General features: G+C 42.9%; 1 protein-coding gene across 1 annotated transcript in view; it reads right to left on the bottom strand.

Annotated features, from left to right (window-relative positions):
* Positions 1 to 25,843, bottom strand: part of LOC137433887 (leucine-rich repeat-containing protein 14B-like) — a 69,227-nt gene that overhangs the window by 24,625 nt on the left and 18,759 nt on the right. Inside the window, exons 2-3 of the mRNA XM_068126339.2 lie at positions 1,542 to 1,694; positions 882 to 1,150 (exon numbers count right to left, since the gene is read on the bottom strand). Of these exons, the coding sequence (XP_067982440.2) occupies positions 882 to 1,150; positions 1,542 to 1,694 (422 nt within the window). The remainder of the gene's footprint in view (positions 1 to 881; positions 1,151 to 1,541; positions 1,695 to 25,843) is intronic.

Below are 25,843 nucleotides of genomic sequence, written 5' to 3'. Positions count from 1 at the left end.
AGTGGACGTTTTCGAGGATGCTGATGATAGTGACCATGGAAGAGACGAAGTGACGTGTTAAATATTGTGAACGGACAGAAGGACATTGGGTACAAATAGTTGTGGTAGTGTATTCAAACATGGTTAAATAAATAATTTAGAGTTGATTTGGTGTATTATTAAGAGTGATATTGTCATATAATTAATTTCCAAACATTGCGGTAGTCCGAAAAGTTCCCAAATCGGAAAGGACCTGAAAAACCATGTTCCACTCAATATATTTAAGTATAATTTTGGGCAGATATTTAGTAGACATCAAGGTCTCAGAAAAGTATTACTTCGTTTCTCTTGCAATTAGTGGCGGGTTCATTCACATTTTGACTGGACTATTAAACCGATACACAGCAGGATATCTAAAAAACGTTGTGGACGGATTTGGACGAAACTTGGTGGACCTGGTTGGGTGTCTGACAAGGACTAATCGATTCGATTTTGGTGAAGATCTGAATATGGATTTGGAGACGAGAATTATTTAATTTTTAAGTGATTCTTCACCATTGAGAAATCAGGCGAAAAGCGATATATAACATGATGTTTAAAAAAGTTATGAACGAGTTATGAATAAACTTGGTAGATGAGTTGGTTCGATGACAAGAACAAGCCGATTAGATTCTGGTTCAAGTCTGAATCCAGTTCCGGCCTATCAGTGGGTTACAAAACGTAAACTGTTCAGCCTGGCAGGAGGCATGTTCTCTACCGAGTGCCCTTCTAGTTAATCTAATTGACTCATGTAATTGCACAAGAGTTAGAAATTTGTGACATATTGTTGTTTGAAAAACTAAAGCATATTGCAAGATGTGTAAACAAAGGTCATGTTCATGAGTTCACATTTTATGCCTCACCCGAACAGTTGTTGCACATGTCCGGTGAGTCGTGAATAAGGCATATTCAGCTCTGCAAGACTGCTTAGTGCAGCCAACGCAAGGGACGTCTTCTCAAGGTCTGGACCCATTTTCAGCACATCCACTGCTCGGGGAGGCAAGCTGAGAGCCCGTAGGGTGTGTAAATGACAGTGGGGCAATAGGGCCGGGAGTCCATTGAAGCCGAGACGGACGTTGTGGACCATGTCTAGACGTTCTAGTGGTCCTATAAGCTGTACAAGCTCGAGCACCTGTTATAAAAAGAGGAAGAAAATGTATTTCTACATCTGAATCCAGAAATTGAATTGAGGCAATGTACATGACAGCAAAGTTTAAAGTCTGATGCCCACTAGTGTCAGTTAAGCGTTGACAGATGCAAAGGTTAAGTAAGAGTACATTTTTGGAACTGGTTCTACTGAAGCAGAGATGAAAAAGAGGCAACACGCCAACAACAGCGACACAAAACAGGCTCCAGAAGCAATTTAACTTTCATGGTTGGTCATCTTGTGGCCAATCAATAAGTACCAAATGGTGACGTCAGTAGTTAGAATCGAGCTTGTACTTTTGTGTGTACATTAGACTATTGTCTTCGTTGTTTTTAACTTTCCATCTCAGCAAAAAAAAAAAAAAAAAAATCCTGACCTGTTCCAACTCAAGGTTGTCCACACGTAGTTCTGTACAGGATATCGTGATGGGAGCGTTTGGACCCGCACGCAAAGCAGTCAGAACATTGTTACAGTTTTGCTTTGTAACAAATGCATTTATGATGACCTGTATCGAGCCAGGACTTGAGGTCTGTGGTGAGACAATGGTTACAAAAACAAATTAAAAGGAACTAGAAAGCATCGGAAAATGCAAAGCCCGTCCGTGTCCGTTTATATTCAGACGTCATCCTCTTCCTCCTTATGCTCAAAGTAACAAAAATAGTAAAAAAAAAATACAAAGTAAAAATTTCTTTTACGCAGCCTTGTCCTTTGAGATTTAAATCTAAAAAATAATCAGTTTCTAGCTTTTGATTAGTGAACCAATTCAGTGACCCGACATGCAATTTTTTAAATTTCAGGTCAATCGGATGAAAATTGGTGATTTTATGTGATGCTGACCTTCGCCCTTTTGACCAAATTATTAATTTATCTTTTTCATATTTTCATAATAAAACTTTGTTGAAAATTTGACAAAACTCAAATGGTAAATTGAAATTTTAGGTCAATTGCATGAAAACTGATGATTTTATGTGACGCTGACCTTTGACCCCTTGGCAAAATTACTAATTTGTCTTCTCCGTATTATCATAACTAGGGCATGCCCGTACTATATCTATATCTAAAATTATATCCCCCCCTCTATTTACATGAATGGTTTGGTCCATTCGCAACGACCACAGAACCCCCCCCTCTATTTACATGCAATGGTTTGGTCCAAAGCGAACGGTTTGGTCCATTCGATGTGATTCGATGATTCGATGTGAATGGTTTGGTCCATTCGCAACGACCACAGAACCCCCCCCTCTATTTACATGAATGGTTTGGTCCATTCGCAAAGCCAAAGCGAACGACCACAGAACCCCCCCCTCTATTTACATGAATGGTTTGGTCCATTCGCAAAGCCAAAGCGAACGACCACAGAACCCCCCCCCCCCCCCCCTCTATTTACATGAATGGTTTGGTCCATTCGCAACGGCAAAGCGAACGGCGAACGGCTAAATCGCCATAGCTCGGTAAGTACTTGTCCGATTAATTTCAAACCTTGAAAAGGCACATCCTCGGGTCCCCAGCAATATACCTGGCAAGTTTCAAGTATATCGGACCGGTAGTTGTCGAGAAACAGCGGTCACAGACAAACGTACAGACGTACAGACGTACAAACGTACAAACGTACAGAGATTACTGGAATTATAGATAGATAAAGCTTTGGTAAAAATGTTTCGGCACGGACAGACGCACACGCACACGCACACAGACACACACACACACACACACACACACACACACACACACACACACACACACACACACACACACACACACACACACACACACAGACACACAGAAGTATTTACAAAACCCCGTCTGCGGCTGTGCAAGGGACGGGCTAAATATTCATTGTACCTGCATTGGGTGACGTGTTCCATGTTTTATTCTATATTGTACAAAAAGTTGTTGTGTTACCTTCTAGAAACAAAACAACCTAATCTTGCAAATGTGCAGTGAAACAATAAAATGCAAGGCGTTTCAAAAGTCCAGAATCATAGGAGATGTTTTTATCTTCTTGTTTTTTTTTTTTTGAGATGATGATGAACGAGACCACATATTATTGAACATCCAAATAATGAAATCAGAAACGAATGTGCTAAAATCGATGTGGCAACGTTAAGAAATGTTCAAATAAACAAAAAAATGAAAAATCACTCATAGAGCGACACTTGGAAAAAGAGAACAAAGTAGAATGGGACTCGGTAGAGCATCCTTTTGACCTCACAAATAATTGGTGGCTGAATTATGTGACCTGATATGCAAATCGTCTTCAAAGTTTAAGTTAACCAGATGAAAATTGACAATTTTAGAAATTTGGCCTATGTTGACCTTTTGGCCTATGTTGACCTCAAATATAATTGATGGTTGAATTCAATTTGCTGATATGAAAATCCTATTCAAATTTCAAGTCAATCGGATGAAAATTGAGGATTTTAGAAATTTGAAAAAGTGGTTGACCTTTGGCCTATGTTGACCTTTGGACCTCAAAAAAATAGGATTCTGTCGGACTACCAACCCTACCATTTGGTAAAGTTTCGTGAAGATTGGTTTAAAATTGTGACCTGTAGGCAAGTTTAAGTGAGCGGAGACAGACAAACGCACAACACACACAAACCTGAAGCCTAGGTCACACATAGGCGGATATTTTGGCGACTACTGGCGACTGCCGGCGATCAAGATTTTTCGGCGACTACTGGCGATTTTGGGTGGTCAAATATGGTCAGGCGGCAGTATGGCGACTGCAGGCGGCCACATTGCGACTGCATTGCGACGACGCCCCGAGTGGGATGGCGACTGTCGAAGATCGACGACGACTGCATTGCGGATGCACGGCGGCAGCGTGGCGACAGTCTGGCGGCTAGATTACGACCGATGGCGGATCGCGGCGACTGCATTGGGGCCGGGTGGCGGTTTACTCCGACGTCCGCAAGACTGCAATAAGACCGCCGGCGATTGGAGACGATTCACACAACTTTTAAAATCTTTATTTCTCTATTTTACATTTCACTTTATTCACTTCAATGATGTATGACATGAAGCATAAAGATGTTTGATGTACAATAAGAAAGTTAATAAAGATGTATCATTGTAATGTAATAATCAAACTTTTCTGCAGGGAGAGAGAATGGAAATAAAGTCCAACAAATTATTTCCACTGGTCCCAAGTCCCATAAATACAGTTTCCAAAGGACCAAAGTCCCAAAAATAAAGTTCCCAAAAGTCCCAAGTCCAAACAATAAAGCCATATCCTTGTCGGCACCACAGGACCTCACTCCACGGAGACCCTCACACCATCCTGTCTTGCCATGGAATCGTGGTATGTCGTAATGCAGTCGTCAGGCAGTCGTATCTCTGTCGCCAATGGCCGTAACTCGGCCGCCACTAGTCCTACTGCTGTCGTCGTCAGTCTCCCATAGCCGCAGGGGAGACGTGGCAGTTCTTCTGTAGTCGATATGCAGCCGCAACAGTGTCGGCCCGTAGTCGGGAAGATGCCGCAGGAAGGCCGTATGGCATTCGCATCTCTGCCGTGCTAGCTGGTGGGGCGATGCTGGGGCGATTGCGGAAGACTATGAGCGACTGGGTTGCGGCCGCTTTACGCTCTTATTACGGATACCGACGACAGCATGGCGGTTCCATCACGACAGCATGGCGGATTTTTTTCGAGGACGACTGAGCGCGCCGTTTTTAAACATTAAAAAAAATATTTGGCCCCTTTGCGGCTCTTGCCGACTGCAGCCGACCTGGGGAGGATAACCACGACTACAGGCGACCGTCCATTACGGTTTCATTACGATTGTCGGCGGGTGGTGGCGATTTTTTCAGTCGCCAGTAGTCGCCGACAAATCCGCCTATGTGTGACTTAGGCTTGAGTGATCAACATACTTGTCAAAAAATATTTTTTGCCAAGTAACAAGAATTGATAAATGTGTATTCATGTCGGTGGCTCACAATTTGAGCAATTATTAAAATTAAATTGTAAAATAAATATCCCTATGATTGCAGACGTTTGAAACAATGTGTAGTGTAGTGGTGAACCTATTTAACTCAATTCAGATAAAGATATTGGCTTGGTTGGCTTGTACGAGTTGATATTTGCACGTGTGACGTATAAATGAATGAAATTAGAATTGATTGCTTTCAGTTGCAAACATTTGGATTCAATGAGAAAACAACTCTCACATGAATGTTGTGCTAAATGTAGAGGTTTGAGTTCATTGTTTAGTGAAAACATTGTTTCGTTTTGCAGTCTTTGTAAAAACAAGAACAACTAGAGCAATGCGACTGTGTTGCCAATATGCTTCCGCATTGTCTCTGCCTGTGACAATGGGAAGATGCCCTCGTTCACTGTCCTAAAAATAAACAAGTTTGATTCAAATCCTTTCAGCTGTTCCCAAGTATCCCATTTTTACCAGACAGGACAGGTTTCACATCGATTGGTGAAGCTGTTTTGGAGAAGAGATTTTTTTATATATATCGGCTTTCAAGCTAATATGGCTACCAAACCATGTGATATATGACATGGAAAATATACGCAGTGCATATGTATGGGTAGGGGATCACGTTTGTGAAGTTTCACGTTGACCGTTTAGGGTTTGTTTTTATATCCAAGATGGCTGCCAAATCATGTTACCTATGACGTCATCATTTTCAAACTATATGCAACAATTGTGTTAGGTGTCATTTGTAAAATTTCGCATCGATAGGATAAGCGGTTTCAGAGATATTAATTATTTAATATTTTCCTTAAATCCAATATGGCTGCCACACAATGTGACCAATGACGTCATTGTGATCAACTTTTAATTGCCATGCCTAGTCAATGACACAGGGAATCTTTCGAGTCAATAAATTTGGTGGTTTGGGAGAAGGTGTTTTTTAAAGGTTTTACGTTGAATCCAATATGGCTGCCAAACCATGTGACCGACCTATGATGTCATAAATTTAATATTTCAATACAAATGGGTTATAGATCATATGCATGCAATTTCAGATTTTTAGGAAAAGGCATTCGATTAAAACATTTATGGCTAGTATACCACTTCCTTATTGATGTCATCATTATCATGCTTTTATTCCCCATTGGGAGTACATGACAATGTGCCAAGTTTTTAATTTTCCCATTCAGCGGTTCCCAAAATATTTTATTTTTAATTATTTGCGTTTAATCCAAGATGGCTGCCATACCACGGGACCTATGACATCGCAATTATCACAAAAACATTCTGCATGGGTGTCACTCCGACCCTGAAAGATTTGTCTCAATCGGACATGTGGTTGCTGAGAAAAACGAGGTTTAACCTGTACGGATGGACTTGCGTACAGACGGGCGGACGGACAAGCCAAAAACATAATGCCTCTGGCCACCTTCGGGGGTGGAGGCATAAAAACACCGATGGTGCAAAACATAAAAACCCCGAAGGTGCAAAACATAAAAACACCGATGGTGCAAAACATAAAAACACCGATGGTGCAAAACATAAAAACACCGATGGTGCAAAACATAAAAACACCGATGGTGCAAAACATAAAAACACCGATGGTGCAAAACATAAAAACACCGATGGTGCAAAACATAAAAACACTGATGGTACATAACATAAAAACACCGATGGTGCAAAACAAAAACACCGATGGTGCAAAACATAAAAACACCAATGGTGCAAAACATAAAAACACCGATGGTGCAAAACATAAAAACACTGATGGTGCAAAACATAAAAACACTGATGGTGCAAAACAAAAACACCGATGGTGCAAAACAAAAACACCGATGGTGCAAAACATAAAAACACCGATGGTGCAAAACATAAAAACACTGATGGTGCAAAACATAAAAACACTGATGGTGCAAAACAAAAACACCGATGGTGCAAAACATAAAAACACCGATGGTGCAAAACATAAAAACACTGATGGTGCAAATCATAAAAACACTGATGGTGCAAAGGAGACTATTGTTTCGGTTTTTAAATTTTTATTTTTGGTGTTTTTTACCTGTTTCATTCACAATGGAGAAAAACTGTAAAGTGTTGGTTATGTGTGAGGTTTCACAGTGAATTCAGTGTTATGAGGCAAGCGGCCCAAAAAGTCAATTTAGTGGGATTACCACCTATATTTTCAGAGAAATAATCGTGCATCAGACAATACAGAGATATAACTTCTGAAACCTTATTTATTTACAGCAAAGATGAATGCATTCGTCAAAATGTAATGACATATACAGTCGTGGCCAAAAATATTGGCAACCTTGCACTTTTTTCAAATAATGCACCATTTTTTTCCAGAAAATTGTTGAAATAAAAAAATATTTTGGTATCCACATATGTATTTCTTTGGTTTGCAGTGGAAAAAAAACAAACAAAAAAAGCTGAAAAAAATGACTAAATCTTAGCTTATTCCACACAAAAATCCAAAAATGGCCCGGACAATATTATTGGCACCTTTTAGAAGTTGTTAGAAAGAAATAGATTTCAAGCAGGTGATTCTCCTTTACTTTGGAATTGAACTCACCTGTGGTGAGTTGCAGGTGCCTGCAATATAAAAATCACTCATTCAACCAGTTTGAATAGAGAAAAGGAGTCGCTCTGCTGTTTTGTGTCACTGTGTGTGTCAATGAGCATGGAGAAAACCAGAAAATTGTCTGAGGAGGTCAGACACAAGATTGTAGCCAAGCATGGACAATCTCAAGGCTACAAGTCCATCTTCAGAGACCTTGATGTTCCCATGTCCACCGTGCGCAATGTTATCAGGAAGTTTAAGGCCCATGGCACTGTAGCCAACCTCCGTGGACGTGGCCGGAAGAGAAAACTTGATTGAAGATTGCAGCGAAGGATTGTTTGAATGGTGGAGAAAGCACCTCGATCAACTGCCAAACAGATTCAAGCTGACTTTCAGACACAAGGTACAACAGTTTCAACTCACACCATCTGTCACCAACTCAATGAAAGGGGGTTCTATGGTAGAAGACCCAGGAGGACCCCACTACTGAGAGAGGGACAGAAGAAAGCCGGAATGGAGTTTTCCAAAACACACCTGAACAAGCCAAAATCCTTCTGGGAGAATGTCCTGTAAACAGATGAGACCAAATTAGAGCTTTTTGATAAAGCACATCATCTCTATGTTTACAGAAAACAAAATGAAGCTTTCAAAGAAAAGAACACCTTCCACATAGTCAAACATGGGGGAGTTTCAGTGATGTTTTGGGGTTGCTGTGCTGCCTCTGGCACTGGGTGCCTTGAATGTGTGCATGGCATCATGAAATCAGAAGATTACCAAGACATTTTTGAGCGCAATGTTCAACCCAGTGTCAGAAAGCTGGGTCTCCGTCGAAGGTCATGGGTCTTCCAGCAGGACAATGACCCCAAACACACTTCAAAAAGCACCCAGGAATGGTTCAAGACAAAATTGTGGACTGATCTGAAGTGGCCAGCAATGAGTCCAGATCTAAATCTAATTGAACACCTGTGGGGAGATCTGAAAACAGCAATTGGGAGAAGCCATCCTTCAAATCTGGGAGAACTGGAGCAGTTTGCACAAGAAGAGTGGGTCAAACTGCCAGGAGAGAGGTGGAGGAAGCTCATTCATGGCTATAGGAAGCGCTTTCCTGCAGTTAATTTGTCCAAAGGCTGTGCTACCAAATATTAAGTCTCGGGTGTCAATAATTTTGTCAATGCCATTTCTTTTTATTTTCTGATTTAAAAGGATATATTAAGTTCTGAATCAAAAACAAAGGTTCTGTAATATTAACAGTGAAAGAAGGAATTTTGGAGACCAAATACTTTTGTCAATTTCAACATATTTTTAGAGAAAATTGTGAGTTATTTGAAAAAAAATGCAAGGGTGCCAATATTATTGGCCGCGATTGTATACCTGAAAATTTATATGAAAAAGAAATTATTTTGAAATCAGTTGCAATCATTTAACGTTCAAGACATGGGTAATGGGGTAGTTGGGAAATAAAACGTCAATTCACCTAATATTTGCTTTATATCAAGTATTGGAAGACGTCTGGTGTAATATTGCACCATTCCTACTTCAAAACTAATGTGATTTAACATTACGTTGTGGTTTCATTGGGTTTAAATTGGTTACTGCTGCACTTGGAAGGTTAGGCCGAATTAGCAGGAGTGAAGATACGACGCGCGATATTCCATTGTGACAGCCTTCTCCTCCCACCCACTCTTGTTTTGCCTTACCTTGGATCCAATAAATAAGCAAGGGCACGCATACACCCTAACATCCAAGAAAAGATCAAAATAAAGAAGAAAGGTGACACATCTACCGCACGTGGATGATTTGAAGTTCTTCGCACCGAGCGATGAAATATTGGCAGAACAGTTCAAATTAGTGAAACAGTTCTTTGACAACATCCAAATGGAATTTGGCCTAGATAAGTATGTGAAGAGCACATTTGTGCAAGGTCGACCAATAAAAACGGGCAACATAAAAATCGATCTCGATATAAAAATACAGGATCTCAGCCATGAAGCATCATACAAATACCTGGGAGTAGAAGAGGGCCACCAAATTTGTCACAAACAAATGCGCAAAACAATTAAAGAATACCTGCGCCGAACAGGCTGATCCTGAAAACATACCTTTCTCCAAGGAACAAAATCAAAGCATAAACCAACTTGCAAAATCAGTATTGCATTGCAGCTGCGGAATGATAAACAGGCCACAATCAGAAATCAACAAACTTTGTATCAAAACAAGGAAACTCCTCACCATCCACAAAATGTTTTACAAAAACCAATGCAGATGAGAATGAGGTAGATGCCTGATGGGGCTCAACCAAGTGCACAGAGTGACAACAGTAGGCTTGGCTGAGTAGGTGAAAAGTTTGACAGACTACCGAATCCAATTTGTATGCAAACACGAAGGCAGTACACTAGAAAAGGTACCCCATAACACCCACCTCGCAAATAATTTACAAAAAACGTGCGAGCAGATGTCACACATGAAACCGAACCAGCAAAAAATACAGCATCAACGTCTGCAAAAAAAAAGACAAAATAAATGTATAAAGGGAAAAATATCAACTGGTATGCACAAACACCTGGAATAATCTTCTTCACCTCCCTGACCAAGATCCTTCTTGCCCGGTTGCTCAGTTTGGTCGGACAGCCAGCTCTAGGAAGAGTCTGGGTAGTTCCATATTCTTTCCATTTCCAAATGATGGAGCTCACTGTGCTCTTGGGAACTTTCGACACTCTAGAAATTGTTTTATACCCTTCCCCAGATCTATACCTCCTTACAATTCTATCTCGTTCTTCTTCAGACAGTTCCCCGGACTTCATGGTAGAGTTTCTGCTCTGACATGCATTGTCAACTGTGGGAACGTTATATAGAAAGTTGTGTTTCTTTCTAAATAATGTCCAATCAATTGAATTGATCACAGGTGAAATCCAATCAAGTTGTAGAGACATCTTAACGATGATCAAAGAAATTGGATCCACCTGAGCTCAATTTGGAGCACCATAGCAAAGGGTTTGAATACCGAGTGACTCAAAACATTTCAGATTTTCATTTTTAATTAATTTGCAAAAATTTATAAAAAGAAAATTCCACTTTGACATTATGAGGTATTTTGTGCAGATCAGTGTCAAACAAATCTCAGCTTAATCCATTTTAAATTCGGGCTGTAACACAACAAATGTGAAAAATGCCAAGGGGTGTGAATACTTTCTGAAGGAACTGTACATATAAAACAGGCGTAAACACTTGCACATGCACAGACTGGGCACTCTGGAGGTTTGAAAATGTGTTCTGGCATCTCCATTTGCCAAGAGGATTCCAACGGAATGCAATATAAGGGGGTTACTACCGGTAGGTTCGATTCTATTGATGGGCAGACAGACAGAAAATACAACTTTATACATATTGTTACAGACGTGGCTTGGATGTTATTTACCGAGCGGTTTTATGGTATGACCACGTCTGCACAAGTTACCCGATTGTGCCCGAACGTTGACTAATCGCGCTATGCTAGACCAATGAAGGAAAAAGAAGACACACGGCTGGAATTAATACGACACGACACCAGGGATACGGTTCTCAAAGGTTGTTATTACAATAATGCGGAAGGTTTAGATTACAGGGACAAGAAGGAAACATAGGAAGGTGGGCACTTAAACACACTTATATTAACCCCAACGGACGACAGATAAACGGGACAAGGCTCACTCACACGGGGTTTGATGACAAGGAAAGCGGGTAGCGATCGCTCCAGGTGCGCCTGGGCTCAGGGCAGGATCACGTACGGTCCAGTTTAAGAGATGCGGTGGAGGTATTGCAGCGCTCGAGGGGTGGCGACTTCTCTCTCCAAGCTGGGTGCGCATCTCCCGTCACATCCGGCGCGGGGCCGCGTATATCCGGCGGGGAGTGACACGCCCTCGGCTCGTTAGCTCCGCCCCAGATGGAATCGGCACGTTGCTTCTCATTGGGTGCGTGGGGGGGTTACTGGCTCCGCCCCTGACGAGGAGCTGACAGCCAGCCCCTTCGGGGTAACGCCGTGGAGCGTATGGTCATGGCGGGTAACCGAGCCGGTGTGAGGACGCACACTCCCCGCCCCTCTGTTGTTGTAGTCGTAGTTGTAGTTGTAATTGTTGTTGTAGTTGTTGTTATTGTTGTTGTTTGGGGAAGAAGATGGGAGGAGGTATGGGAAAGGTCCTAAACTCACTACTGATGCCATATAATCACATTCTGGTGCAACGAAGAGTCATAATTAATGGAGACGAGGCCTTAACTGACATAGAATAAGAATAACTAGGAAAATGTCCGAAAGTTGTCTACGTGTGGTGCGGTGGACCTGGGCACGACATTTAATGGGGGAATAAGGGGAAGGTCGGCTCTACGGATTGTTATTTACATGCAATGGGACTAGGGAATGGGGGATTGGGGAAAGTTGGGGAGTATTGGAGAAAATAGGGGAATATTTACAAGCGGATATGGAGGCCAAATTCCATATTCGCAACAATATATATATATATATATATATATATATATATATATATACATATATATATACATATATATATATATATATATATATATATATATATATATATATATATATATATATATATATTGTTGCGGAACCCAACGTCGGCCTATGGTTCCCCTTTGAGGGGGGATTAGTCCCCTCGTTTGTGATTGACCGACGCGGTCCCTGAAGCTGCACTGCGACCTCCGGAAAGGCTGGTGCACAGCCCCGTTCGTACCGCGGACAGATGTTACTTGATTGCCGAGCGGTGTTTAGCAACCGCAGCACGAACTGTTACCAAGACTAACCCGATCCTGAAACGTTGGCCAAAATCGTGCCACAGGTGTCCAATGAGGGAAATGACAACAACGACGGATGTAGAGGAAAGAAAGGCAAAGGGTAAGAAATACAAATATGATTTATTTACTATCTACACAATTGAAAGCAACCAAGGAGGAGGAAGAATAATAAAATAATGCAGAAAGAGGGACGGACCAGAAGGACATAGTGAAACTCTAGCTTAACTAAACAGGCTTAACTTATACCCCATGACGAGACAAAAGACAGACTACAAGTACACTTACACGGGGGATGATGACAGGAATGGCAGGAGGTGGATGGCTGGAGAGAGAGGAAGGCATGGAGCTGGCTGGAGCTTGACCCCGCACGGGACGTCGGGCTGGACCTCGACGGCCACCGATGCCACCGATCCTGGTTCCCGCGGGGTAACGGGTCGGAGCTGCCTGGTGGAGCCAATGCTGCCTGGTGGAGTCAAAGCTGCCTGGTGGAGCCAACGCTGCCTGGTGGAGTCAAAGCTGCCTGGTGGAGTCAAAGGTGCGTGGTACTGCTCCTGCTTGCTCTCAGGACTCTCTCTCAACTCTTGCTCTCAGGACTCTCTCTCAGGACTCTCTCTCAACTCTTGCTCTCAGGACTCTCTATCAACTCTTGCTCTCAGGACTCTCTCCGTAGCTCATCTGGACTCATCTTCTTCCACGTCTCTTTCTCATCTGGACTCATCTCTTTCGCGTCTCTCGGTGGGGGCGTCGTGGTGCGGGTTATATAGGCCACGCCCTTCAACCTTCGTGAACCTACTCGATGGTTCTCCCCACGCCCTCTCAAAGCCAAACCCCTCGTTCTGGGTTGGTCGGCAAGGGCCGGCTCACTCCTCCCCTCTATGACGAGGTGGAGACACGCCTTTCTTCTCCGAGCCGACCGCGTGCTCAATGGAGGCAAATGCAATTGGTAATAAAGGCTTTAGGAATGGGAATGAAAGGGAATCTACTCTATTTGAATTCGGTGCAATGGAGTATTAATTAATGGAAGACAAAGCCTTAACCTAATACACAGAATAAGGAAATAACTACCAACAAGGAGGAAATCTATGATTGGCTAACGTGATTGTATATGACCTAACTAAGGGACGCCCTTTGACCTTTATACACAACTCAGCTATCGCGTTTCTCTGCTAGCGCGGCTACCTCAAAAACTGCACAACACATGCCTATCGCGCCCCAAATACACGCTATAGCGCACCAGAAATGGTGGAAAGGGTGCTACGTCATCACCGAGCATGGGGAAAGGGAAATAAAGAAGAGGAAGAACTTAACTTACGCTCAGAAATTCGAAATTGTGCAGTTGATAGACAATGGTGAAACAAAGCGAAGTGTTGGAAAGAAATTTGGGATAAATGAGTCAACAGTGCGAGGGATTTACCAAAACCGTGATTATCGTAGAAACGTAGATAAGATTTAACAATCAACAGTGAAGCAAGGTGCTCCTTTATTAATACGGCACTGGCAGGTTACGAGGAGCAGTATCATGCCCATGTCAACTCCCTCCGCCAACGCCAGATCACCGAATTCTTATGGCCAGACTCGGCGTCAGGACAAGTCTAATCGGGGGACATTAGGGTAACCGCGGGGGTGGGGGGCACAAACTGCCGTTCGAGACCTCAATCTTTGATGTAAATGCTTGATAATAAGAGTTTGCCATCAACAACCAACACACCAACCCAGTTACAATTTAAAAACATGCTGCAAAGTCACACACACACACACACACACACACACACACACACACACACACACACACACACACACACACACACACAATAGCCAACGTGCAAGTTTGGCGCCAAAGACCTGGCCTGCGGGTGGGTGTGGGGGGTGGGGGGGCACAATAACACATTCGGGTGGGCATGGCCCGCGAATGCCCCCCCCCCCCCCCCATGACGCCGACCCTGCTTACGGCGTCGCAACGAGGCACAGCCCTCTGTCTTTGACGAGCCCTCTGACGTTGAGCGCTTCTCTGGTGCTACAGCTGACGCAATCCTGGACGAGTTAAAGGCACGTAGGGGTGGTCAATAAGACTCCACCCAAGCCTCGGAACGTACCCAACCATCTAAGCCCCTCATCGTCCCCAAAAAGGTAAATAAAATGGTAAAAAAGTACTTTTTTAAAACCATTTTATTTTTATTTACATATTGTGATTCTTGTTTTAATGTTTCTTCATATGTTAATGTTTCTTTATATGGTAGAAACACTTGGTAAAAAAGTGGCAAAAATAGGTTAAATATGTGGTCAACTTGGGGGTCCTGGCACCAATTAGAATTATTACCATACGTTCTTCAGTTCGGCTATCACGATTTCGGCTAACGCGCACCGATGGCGGCACCAATTAGGCACGATAGCCGAGGGTTGAGTGTATATATACGTATATATATATATACACACAATATATATATATATATATATTGTTATGGTTTTTAGAACCGTCACTTTGTAAATTTAGTATTAAAATTCCTGTGTACATTTCCCCTTTTAATTGGCTGTTAATTGAAATGAGTGCACCGTAGCTAGTCCATATACATACACGTAGAAAATCATATACCCTTCTAAATAGTTATTTCTTATTCTATGTTAGTATAAGGCTCTGTTTCCCATTAGTTGACTCTGCATTGCATCGAATCAAATAAGATAGATCCCCTTTTTTTTCAAATTCCCCCAAAGCCTCCCTTTCCAACCGTTTATTGCCAACTGCATTTGCTGCCATTACGGCGTGGTCAAGCCTCGGAGAAGAAGGGGGAGGAGCTATATCAAGGGCGTTGCCCGCCCATCGTCATCAAGAGGTGGAGCCAGCGAGCCCCCACCAGCCAACCAGGGCTGATGAGAGACCATCATGGGCGTGGCACGCATTGATCTGAAAGCGCGTTATAAAAGCACCCGCGCAAGCCTTTTCAGTGAGATGCGGCAGATGAAACACACATGAGCTTTGAGACCACCGCAGCTTTGAGACCACCGCGGCTTTGAGACCACCGCAGCTTTGAGAGCACCGCAGCTTTGAGACCACCGCAGTTTTGACCACCGCAGCTTTGCGCTTTGACAGCGGTTTCGGCCGCGGCTACGAAGCAACGCCGCCGTGCGGATACGATTGAGGAGGGTCGGCGGCTGCTCACCTCGAGCTGCGCGATCGCACCAACCGGACCCGCATCCTTCCCGCCCTGTGGTCCCACCTTCGCATCCGTCCAGCCATCCACCTCCTGCCATTCATTCCTGCTTCATTCCCCGTGTAAGTCCGATTGTCGTCTGTCCTTCGTCTTGTCCCAGGGTATAAGTAAGTTTGTATAAGTTAATAATTGCACTGTGTCTTCTGCTCCTTCTGTCTTTATTTTCGTTTCTTTCCTCCTCCTTGGTTTCTTTTGACTTGTACATAATTAGTAGTAATAAATCCTGTTATTTCCTACTTTTGTCTTCTTCTTCTTCTTCCTCGTCCGTTCGTCCTTGTCTTTTCCACATTGAATACCTGTGGCACGATTTGGCCAATGACTAAGAATCGGGTCTAGTTCTTGTTAATGGTTCGAGCCGCGGCTGCTAATCCGCTCGGCAAATTAACATCTTGTCCGCGGTCTCGAACGAGGTTGCTCACCTGCCTCTCTGGAGGAAGCTGGGCAGCTTCAGGATTCACGTCGGTCAGTTGCAGACAAGGGGACTAATCCCCCCTTGGTAAGGGGAAAAAGGGCTGACGTTGAGATCCGCAACAATTGGTGTCAGGAGCGAGATTCGGACCTGAAGTGCGCTTAGCGCACTCAAATTATGAGTGGTCAAAATTTTATTTTGTATTCCAAATTAAAAATCGTGCCATGGATGATCAAGGCGATCGGATGCCGGTGGGCGAGTTAGAAGGGGGGTAGAATCGACCCAGGACCCCAGGGAAGAAGTGGGAATAGTGGAAGAGGAGAGCAATGAGGATGTGGTTGCAGGGGTATCAGGTGCACAAGATGGCGCCCTCGCGCACGTGGTTGCAGAGGCACAAAATGGCGGTGCTGCAGCAGCCGAGCCCGCGGCACTGGTGAAATTGGACCTCTTCATGGCGCAGATGATGGGTATATGGCAAAAATGGCTGAAAAATCCAGCAGAGAAATGGAACAAATGATGGAAAGGAATAGTGAGCAATTGGGAAACCAACTTGTGGGATTGAGGGCTGATAGTGAGCAATTGGGAAACCAACTTGTGGGATTGAGGGCTGATTGTGAGCAATTGGGAAACCAACTTGTGGGATTGAGGGCTGATCATGAGAAATTGGGAGGCCAAATGGGAGCAATGAGGGACGAAGCGAGGGGTACCAGTGAGCAATTGAGAGACGGGTTAAGTAATATGGGAAATCAAATCGGGGGGCTAGAAGCCAAATTTGAGGGTTTAGACAATAAATTTGAGGGTTTAGTCAATAAATTTGAGGGGTTAGACAACAGGTTGGAAGGGCTAGAAGGTAAATTGGGGGGCCAACTGGAGGACGTGGGTAACCAAATCGGGGAAATTAAGGAGGGGTTAACGGGGTTGGAAAACAGAATGCCTGCTCAGGAGAACCAGATGGAAGGGGTGAAGAATGGGTTAGGGGTGTTAGAAAACACCATGGAAGGCAAATTGAAGGAAATAGGGGAGCAATCCGCCCGGGAAGTTAAACAGATGGGAGATCAGATAGAGGAGGTGAAAATCGGGTTGGAAACTAAATTGGATGCCCAGAGGAATGATTTGGAACAGATGAGGGCAGCATCTACCAAAGATATGGGAGAAATGGGTGAGGAGATCAGACGAGGTGTGGGTGAGGAGATCAGACAAGGTGTGGGCGAGGAAGTCGCGGGGGTACGCGAGGAGGTAAAGCGAGGTGAGGAGCGTATGGAGAAAGAGGTGAGAAATAGTACGGCTAGGTTACAGGGGGGCATAGAATATCTGACGAGGGGAGTAGAGCAGCTGACAGTGGGACAAAAGGAGTTAGGGGAGCAAGTGGGGAAGAACACCGCGGTAATCGGGGGGTTGAAGGCGACACAGAAGGAGATAAAAAAGGAACTCATAGCGACAAAGAGGGAATGTCAGATGGTACATGAGGGGTTGACAAAGAGGTTGGACGAGGTAACAGAGGCAATGGAGACAAAAGAACGGGAAGTAAGGACGCACATAGAGACGACCAAGGTGGCCTTAGAGGAAGAAATTGAGGGAGCGAACCGGGAAATAAAAGAGGTGAAGCAAAAATTAGAGGATGTGGAAGAGGGGGTTAGTGAAATTAAGAAGAGACAGAGGGAAACTAAGAGGGAGATAAAGGAGGAGGTGATGGAATTGGTGCAAGGTCTGTGCTCAAATCGTGATTATGTGCTTACTAACCAAATAAAGAGTTTGCAGGTGGTGGAGGAGGAGCGAAGATGAGGTGCCGAGGTGAGTGGCGATATACTCGGAAATGTATATGGTGTGAGGGGAGATTCAGTCAGCTTGGGTGTTGGTTTAGACCCGGGTGTTCGTGAGGGACCAATGGTGAGGTGTATGACTGGTCCAGAGTGTATGGAAAGAGGAGGAGTGCGAGGATGTCCGACTATAGGGTGTGTGAGGAAAAAGTGCGCGCCGAGGAGTGAGTGTGCTGTCGAGAGTGAGTTGGTCGTGGCGCGGGTGCGGGGGGGCACCTTGAAGCGCGTGATGGGGAGTGTTACAGAGGATGTAACGGGAGAGTGTGCACAAGAGGATGCACGAGAAAGGTGTGTAACAGACGGGTGCATGATAACAGAGTGCGCTGTCGAGAGTAAGGGTGAATGCGCGACCGAGTGTGGTGGTGAGAGTGACGAAAGCGACACGGAGCACGAGTTGGTTGTAGCAGATGAGAGAGGATGCACACCTGGAATGGAAGGATGCACACCTGGAATGGTCGAGCACGTGTGGGACTGCACACTTGAGTTGGTAGTGAAGCACGTGATTGGGTGTGCGGAGGAGAGCACACCCGTGGTTGTCACAGAGGATGTGACCGAGGAGTGGTCGCGAAGAGGTGTGTTGGTGAGGTGTTCGAACAACGAGTGTGTGCCAAGGTGTGCGGTGATCAGGTGTGTAGCGAAGTCGGTGAGCGGAATGAGTGTACCTGGGTGTTGTGTCGGAGAAGGTGCAATGACGGAGTGTATGGAGACACCTGGATGTGTGAATAAGGAACGGAACGCGTGGTGTGAGCATGCAAGTGAAGCATCGATGTTAAACGGAGCAGCGGTTAGGTCGACTTTTAGCCGAAGCGAGCCCCCGGTTCGTGCCGGGCTTTGTGTGCAGCGGGAACCAGCGGGGATCGTAACCACGGCGGTTTCGAAAGAACTGCCGTGCGCGATCCACGCCGGGCTTCGCTCTGAACAGTCGCGTCCGTGCTCCGCTAAGCGAAGCGGGCGGCCCGTTTCGAGGACAGGGAGGAAGGGTCGACACGGCGACACCTTGTGGTTGCAGCGCTCTGGCCGGCTGAGATTGGGACATCGGACGGTTCCGTGCCGAGATGGTGCGTTGAATCTCGGCCCGAGTAAGCCTCCTTCCCTGCACCGAATGCCGGACGGACCCAACCGCCGGCAACAAACCACCCGCATTCATTGCTCGGCTTTGCGAAGCCGAGTTTTAATGAGGTAACGACGCACCGAGGCTCAGATATAGTGGACTGTGATGATGATAGTGTTTTGGATTCGAAATTTTGGAATAGTGAATAGGATTGGCAAAAGTGATTGGCAAAATTTGATGATTGGCAAATGATTGGTAGAAGGATTGGCAGTGATTGGCAAATTTTGATTGGTTGGAATTTGATGGCAAAATTGATAATGGGAGATGCCCGATGTGGTGGCTGCCATCCCTCACACACAAGGGGGCACATGAGCGCTAGCTATGGGGTTTATGGCAGTGTAAGCTCGCCGAGGGAGGGTTAGGATAATGTATAGGGACCTAGAGATGACCATAGGTAACGGTAGAGGTAAGTAGCGACATTGGACAGGTAGTCGGGGACATAGAGAGGTTAGAATGGATGATAACGACGTGGTATGTGCTTAGTTTAAAGGGAAGACGGGGAGCACCAAGTTAGAAGGAAACCAGGTAGATCAGATGATGCCGTGTGTTTGAGAATCGGAAGTGTATTGTGAAAAGTGAGTGAGGTGATTGTGAGTTGTATTGAGCATGGAAGTGTATGGAGCAGTGCATGAGGAACAATTGTGGTTGTGCATTGTATGGAATGATTGAAGAAACCTGGGAGGAAGGAGGGTGCAGGTGGCACCAGGTGTGATTGCACAGGTGTGCAAGTGAACAGGTGTATGGAGCAGTGTATGAGTGAGTAATGGTGTTTGTGTGTTGTGTTGACCGAATGGTCCTGGAGGAAGGAGGGTGCAGGAAGCACCAGGTGTGATGGCACAGGTGTGCAAATACAGGTGTATGGAGAATGGTTATGTGGAATACATGGAGTATGGAATATATGGAGTATGGAATGGGTGGTATGGAGTGAGTATGGTGGAAACTGTGGAGTGGAGTGGATGGTGCGAAGGTGTGAATGGGGGAAAAGTGGACCCCTATCACGAATACCCGGGGAGGGTAGTTTAAGAGTTAGGTAGAGGGAGTAGGTAAATTGTGGTTGTATATCGGCATCTGTGGTGCGTGTGGAAGAATGGTGTTTGGATGGGTGCATTAGTGTCGTGGAAATGGCTGGGCGTGTGGCCTGTTAGTATGTGTAGTTAAATGGGCACTCCGCCACTGTTAGGATGTCGGCCAGGTGAGGCCGCAGGTGGGCTCTGGGAGCCGGTAGCGTTGTGGATGGGGCCCGAGGATCCAGAGGACGGACCCGGGTAGCCCAGTGCCAGAGAGGGCACCGAGTGGGGAGAGCGCCAGAGGGCCTTCCCCAGTTAGATAGGTTAGGGTAAGGAACAGGTAAGCTCGGAGGCAACTGCAGTGGTGGAGGTGTGCAGGTGGGTAGACCTGCTGTGAGAGCCACACGACCCAGTCCTGAAATTGTGCAAAGGCACAGGGAGTTGAATCGGGGGAGTGAGACCCCAAATTGAGGAAGCACCACAGTTTGGTCAATGGGAATTTGGTTCTTAAAACCACAGAGAGTAAGATGGCCAATGGATTGGCAGGGAAAGACCTCGGGTAGTGTAAAGTGTGTTAAAGTCATTTAGAGGATAGTTAGGATTAAGAATCTCCTCGCACCATCTACATCCACTCACCTGAGGTGACGCAACTCCACACCATGCCATGTTGTACACCGCTCCTTTCCTATGCCACCTCCAGGCATTGCAAATCGTCATTGCTGGGCACCGAAGGGGGCTCGGCAGTGACGCACGCTGAAAGAGAGTACTCAGTTTTCACTCTGGTTTCTTGTTGTACACCGCTCCTTTCCTATGCCATCTCCAGGCATTGCAAATCGTCATTGCCGGGCACCAAAGGGGGCTCGGCAGTGACGCACGCTGAAAGAGAGTACTCAGTTTTCACTCTGGTTGTTTGTTGTACACCGCTCCTTTCCTATGCCACCTCCAGGCATTGCAAATCGTCATTGCCGGGCACCGAAGGGGGCTCGGCAGTGACGCACGCTGAAAGAGAGTACTCAGTTTTCACTCTGGTTTCTTGTTGTACACCGCTCCTTTCCTATGCCATCTCCAGGCATTGCAAATCGTCATTGCCGGGCACCAAAGGGGGCTCGGCAGTGACGCACGCTGAAAGAGAGTACTCAGTTTTCACTCTGGTTGTTTGTTGTACACCGCTCCTTTCCTATGCCACCTCCAGGCATTGCAAATCGTCATTGCCGGGCACCGAAGGGGGCTCGGCAGTGACGCACGCTGAAAGAGAGTACTCAGTTTTCACTCTGGTTTCTTGTTTGTTTTCTTGTTGTACACCGCTCCTTTCCTATGCCATCTCCAGGCATTGCAAATCGTCATTGCCGGGCACCAAAGGGGGCTCTGCAGTGACGCACGCTGAAAGAGAGTACTCAGTTTTCACTCTGGTTGTTTGTTTTCTTGGTTGTCCGGGCGATATCTCAGCCATCCTTTGAGCTAGGAAGCTGAAATTTCGGCACAGTAGTGAGCAAGTCCTTTGTCAAATACGGTATTTTTTGTTTTTTGAATAATCAATTAATTGAGGAGTTATTTAATTATTAGCGTTTAATTAAGTACTTATTTAATTAATTAAATTTCATTTCTCTTCTGACCATTATTAACTCAGGCACCTTTTCAGTTAGGAAGCTGATATTTGGACATGCCAATGACCAGGTGATTTGGCTGCAAAGGATATTTTTGATTTATTAATTAATCAATTAATCGATTAATTATTTAATTATTCGATTAATGACAAAAAAAATTTTTTTTTTTAAGTTACAGATTCTGATGAAATAGTGGTAGTTTATGTGTTCTCTGACCAAATTGATTAATAATTTAATTTTTTTATGATTATTATTTATTTATTTTCATTATTAATCATTTATTTATTTTCTTTCTCATTTGGCCAATATCTCAGGCACCTTTTGAGCTGGGAAGCTAATATTTGGACATGAGTGACCAAGTGATGTGGCTATCAAGGATATTTTTGATTTATTGATTAATCATTTCATCTATTAAGTATTTATTGATTAATCGATTAATTATTTATTGAGTAATCAATTAATTATTTAATTTTTTATAAATGACTTATTTAATTAAATTTCTAAAAGATACATGTTCAGATGAAGCACTAGTGGTTTAGTTATGCGATTAGCCAATTGATTATGAAAATATTTTGTGATAATCTTTTATTGATTTTAATTATACAATTAATCAATCAATTAGTGTACACCTCTCCCTCCCAATGCAGCCTCAATGAGCTGCACTGCGGTATTGCCGGGCGCCGGAGGCGCCCCGGCAATGCCGCGCTGCAGCATATTTAATTATTTGGCATGGGGCGGTGTACTTTGAATGTATGTGTACTTGTTGTACACTGCTCCTTTCCTATGCCATCTCCAGGCATTGCAAATCGTCATTGCCGGGCACCAAAGGGGGCTCTGCAGTGACGCACGCTGAAAGAGAGTACTCAGTTTTCACTCTGGTTGTTTGTTTTCTTGGTTGTCCGGGCGATATCTCAGCCATCCTTTGAGCTAGGAAGCTGAAATTTCGGCACAGTAGTGAGCAAGTCCTTTGTCAAATACGGTATTTTTTGTTTTTTGAATAATCAATTAATTGAGGAGTTATTTAATTATTAGCGTTTAATTAAGTACTTATTTAATTAATTAAATTTCATTTCTCTTCTGACCATTATTAACTCAGGCACCTTTTCAGTTAGGAAGCTGATATTTGGACATGCCAATGACCAGGTGATTTGGCTGCAAAGGATATTTTTGATTTATTAATTAATCAATTAATCGATTAATTATTTAATTATTCGATTAATGACAAAAAAATTTTTTTTTTTTAAGTTACAGATTCTGATGAAATAGTGGTAGTTTATGTGTTCTCTGACCAAATTGATTAATAATTTAATTTTTTTATGATTATTATTTATTTATTTTCATTATTAATCATTTATTTATTTTCTTTCTCATTTGGCCAATATCTCAGGCACCTTTTGAGCTGGGAAGCTAATATTTGGACATGAGTGACCAAGTGATGTGGCTATCAAGGATATTTTTGATTTATTGATTAATCATTTCATCTATTAAGTATTTATTGATTAATCGATTAATTATTTATTGAGTAATCAATTAATTATTTAATTTTTTATAAATGACTTATTTAATTAAATTTCTAAAAGATACATCTTCGGATGAAGCACTACTGGTTTAGTTATGCGATTAGCCAATTGATTATGAAAATATTTTGTGATAATTGTACACCGCTCCTTTCCTATGCCACCTCCAGGCATTGCAAATCGTCATTGCCGGGCACCGAAGGGGGCTCGGCAGTGACGCACGCTGAAAGAGAGTACTCAGTTTTCACTCTGGTTTCTTGTTTGTTTTCTTGGTTGTCCGGACGATATCTCAGCCATCCTTTGAGCTAGGAAGCTGAAATTTCGGCACAGTCGTGAGCAAGTCCTTTGTCAAATACGGTATTTTTTGTTTTTTGAATAATCAATTAATTGAGGAGTTATTTAATTATTAGCGTTTAATTAAGTACTTATTTAATTAATTAAATTTCATTTATCTTCTGACCATTATTAACTCAGGCACCTTTTGAGTTAGGAAGCTGATATTTGGACATGCCAATGACCAGGTGATTTGGCTGCAAAGGATATTTTTGATTTATTAATTAATCAATTAATCGATTAATTATTTAATTATTCGATTAATGACAAAAAAAATTTTTTTTTTTAAGTTACAGATTCTGATGAAATAGTGGTAGTTTATGTGTTCTCTGACCAAATTGATTAATAATTTAATTTTTTTATGATTATTATTTATTTATTTTCATTATTAATCATTTATTTATTTTCTTTCTCATTTGGCCAATATCTCAGGCACCTTTTGAGCTGGGAAGCTAATATTTGGACATGAGTGACCAAGTGATGTGGCTATCAAGGATATTTTTGATTTATTGATTAATCATTTCATCTATTAAGTATTTATTGATTAATCGATTAATTATTTATTGAGTAATCAATTAATTATTTAATTTTTTATAAATGACTTATTTAATTAAATTTCTAAAAGATACATCTTCGGATGAAGCACTACTGGTTTAGTTATGCGATTAGCCAATTGATTATGAAAATATTTTGTGATAATCTTTTATTGATTTTAATTATACAATTAATCAATCAATTAGTGTACACCTCTCCCTCCCAATGCAGCCTCAATGAGCTGCACTGCGGTATTGCCGGGCGCCGGAGGCGCCCCGGCAATGCCGCGCTGCAGCATATTTAATTATTTGGCATGGGGCGGTGTACTTTGAATGTATGTGTACTTGTCTTTTATTGATTTTAATTATACAATTAATCAATCAATTAGTGTACACCTCTCCCTCCCAATGCAGCCTCAATGAGCTGCACTGCGGTATTGCCGGGCGCCGGAGGCGCCCCGGCAATGCCGCGCTGCAGCATATTTAATTATTTGGCATGGGGCGGTGTACTTTGAATGTATGTGTACTTGTTTTCTTGTTTGTTGTACACCGCTCCTTTCCTATGCCATCTCCAGGCATTGCAAATCGTCATTGCCGGGCACCAAAGGGGGCTCGGCAGTGACGCACGCTGAAAGAGAGTACTCAGTTTTCACTCTGGTTTCTTGTTTGTTTTCTTGTTTTCTTGTTTGTTTGTTTTCTTGGTTGTCCGGACGATATCTCAGCCATCCTTTGAGCTAGGAAGCTGAAATTTCGGCACAGTAGTGAGCAAGTCCTTTGTCAAATACGGTATTTTTTGTTTTTTGAATAATCAATTAATTGAGGAGTTATTTAATTATTAGCGTTTAATTAAGTACTTATTTAATTAATTAAATTTCATTTATCTTCTGACCATTATTAACTCAGGCACCTTTTGAGTTAGGAAGCTGATATTTGGACATGCCAATGACCAGGTGATTTGGCTGCAAAGGATATTTTTTGATTTATTAATTAATCAATTAATCGATTAATTATTTAATTATTCGATTAATGACAAAAAATTTTTTTTTTTTTAAGTTACAGATTCTGATGAAATAGTGGTAGTTTATGTGTTCTCTGACCAAATTGATTAATAATTTAATTTTTTTATGATTATTATTTATTTATTTTCATTATTAATCATTTATTTATTTTCTTTCTCATTTGGCCAATATCTCAGGCACCTTTTGAGCTGGGAAGCTAATATTTGGACATGAGTGACCAAGTGATGTGGCTATCAAGGATATTTTTGATTTATTGATTAATCATTTCATCTATTAAGTATTTATTGATTAATCGATTAATTATTTATTGAGTAATCAATTAATTATTTAATTTTTTATAAATGACTTATTTAATTAAATTTCTAAAAGATACATCTTCGGATGAAGCACTACTGGTTTAGTTATGCGATTAGCCAATTGATTATGAAAATATTTTGTGATAATCTTTTATTGATTTTAATTATACAATTAATCAATCAATTAGTGTACACCTCTCCCTCCCAATGCAGCCTCAATGAGCTGCACTGCGGTATTGCCGGGCGCCGGAGGCGCCCCGGCAATGCCGCGCTGCAGCATATTTAATTATTTGGCATGGGGCGGTGTACTTTGAATGTATGTGTACTTGTCTTGTTTGTTTTCTTTCTTGGTTGTCCGGACGATATCTCAGCCATCCTTTGAGCTAGGAAGCTGAAATTTCGGCACAGTAGTGAGCAAGTCCTTTGTCAAATACGGTATTTTTTGTTTTTTGAATAATCAATTAATTGAGGAGTTATTTAATTATTAGCGTTTAATTAAGTACTTATTTAATTAATTAAATTTCATTTCTCTTCTGACCATTATTAACTCAGGCA

The sequence above is a fragment of the Myxine glutinosa genome, chromosome 10, assembly GCF_964187855.1.
Source record: "Myxine glutinosa chromosome 10, kmMyxGlut1.1, whole genome shotgun sequence".
Taxonomy (NCBI): Eukaryota; Metazoa; Chordata; class Myxini; order Myxiniformes; family Myxinidae; genus Myxine; species Myxine glutinosa.
Note: the sequence above shows the minus strand (reverse complement) of the source record. Positions and strands in the feature narration are given on the sequence as shown.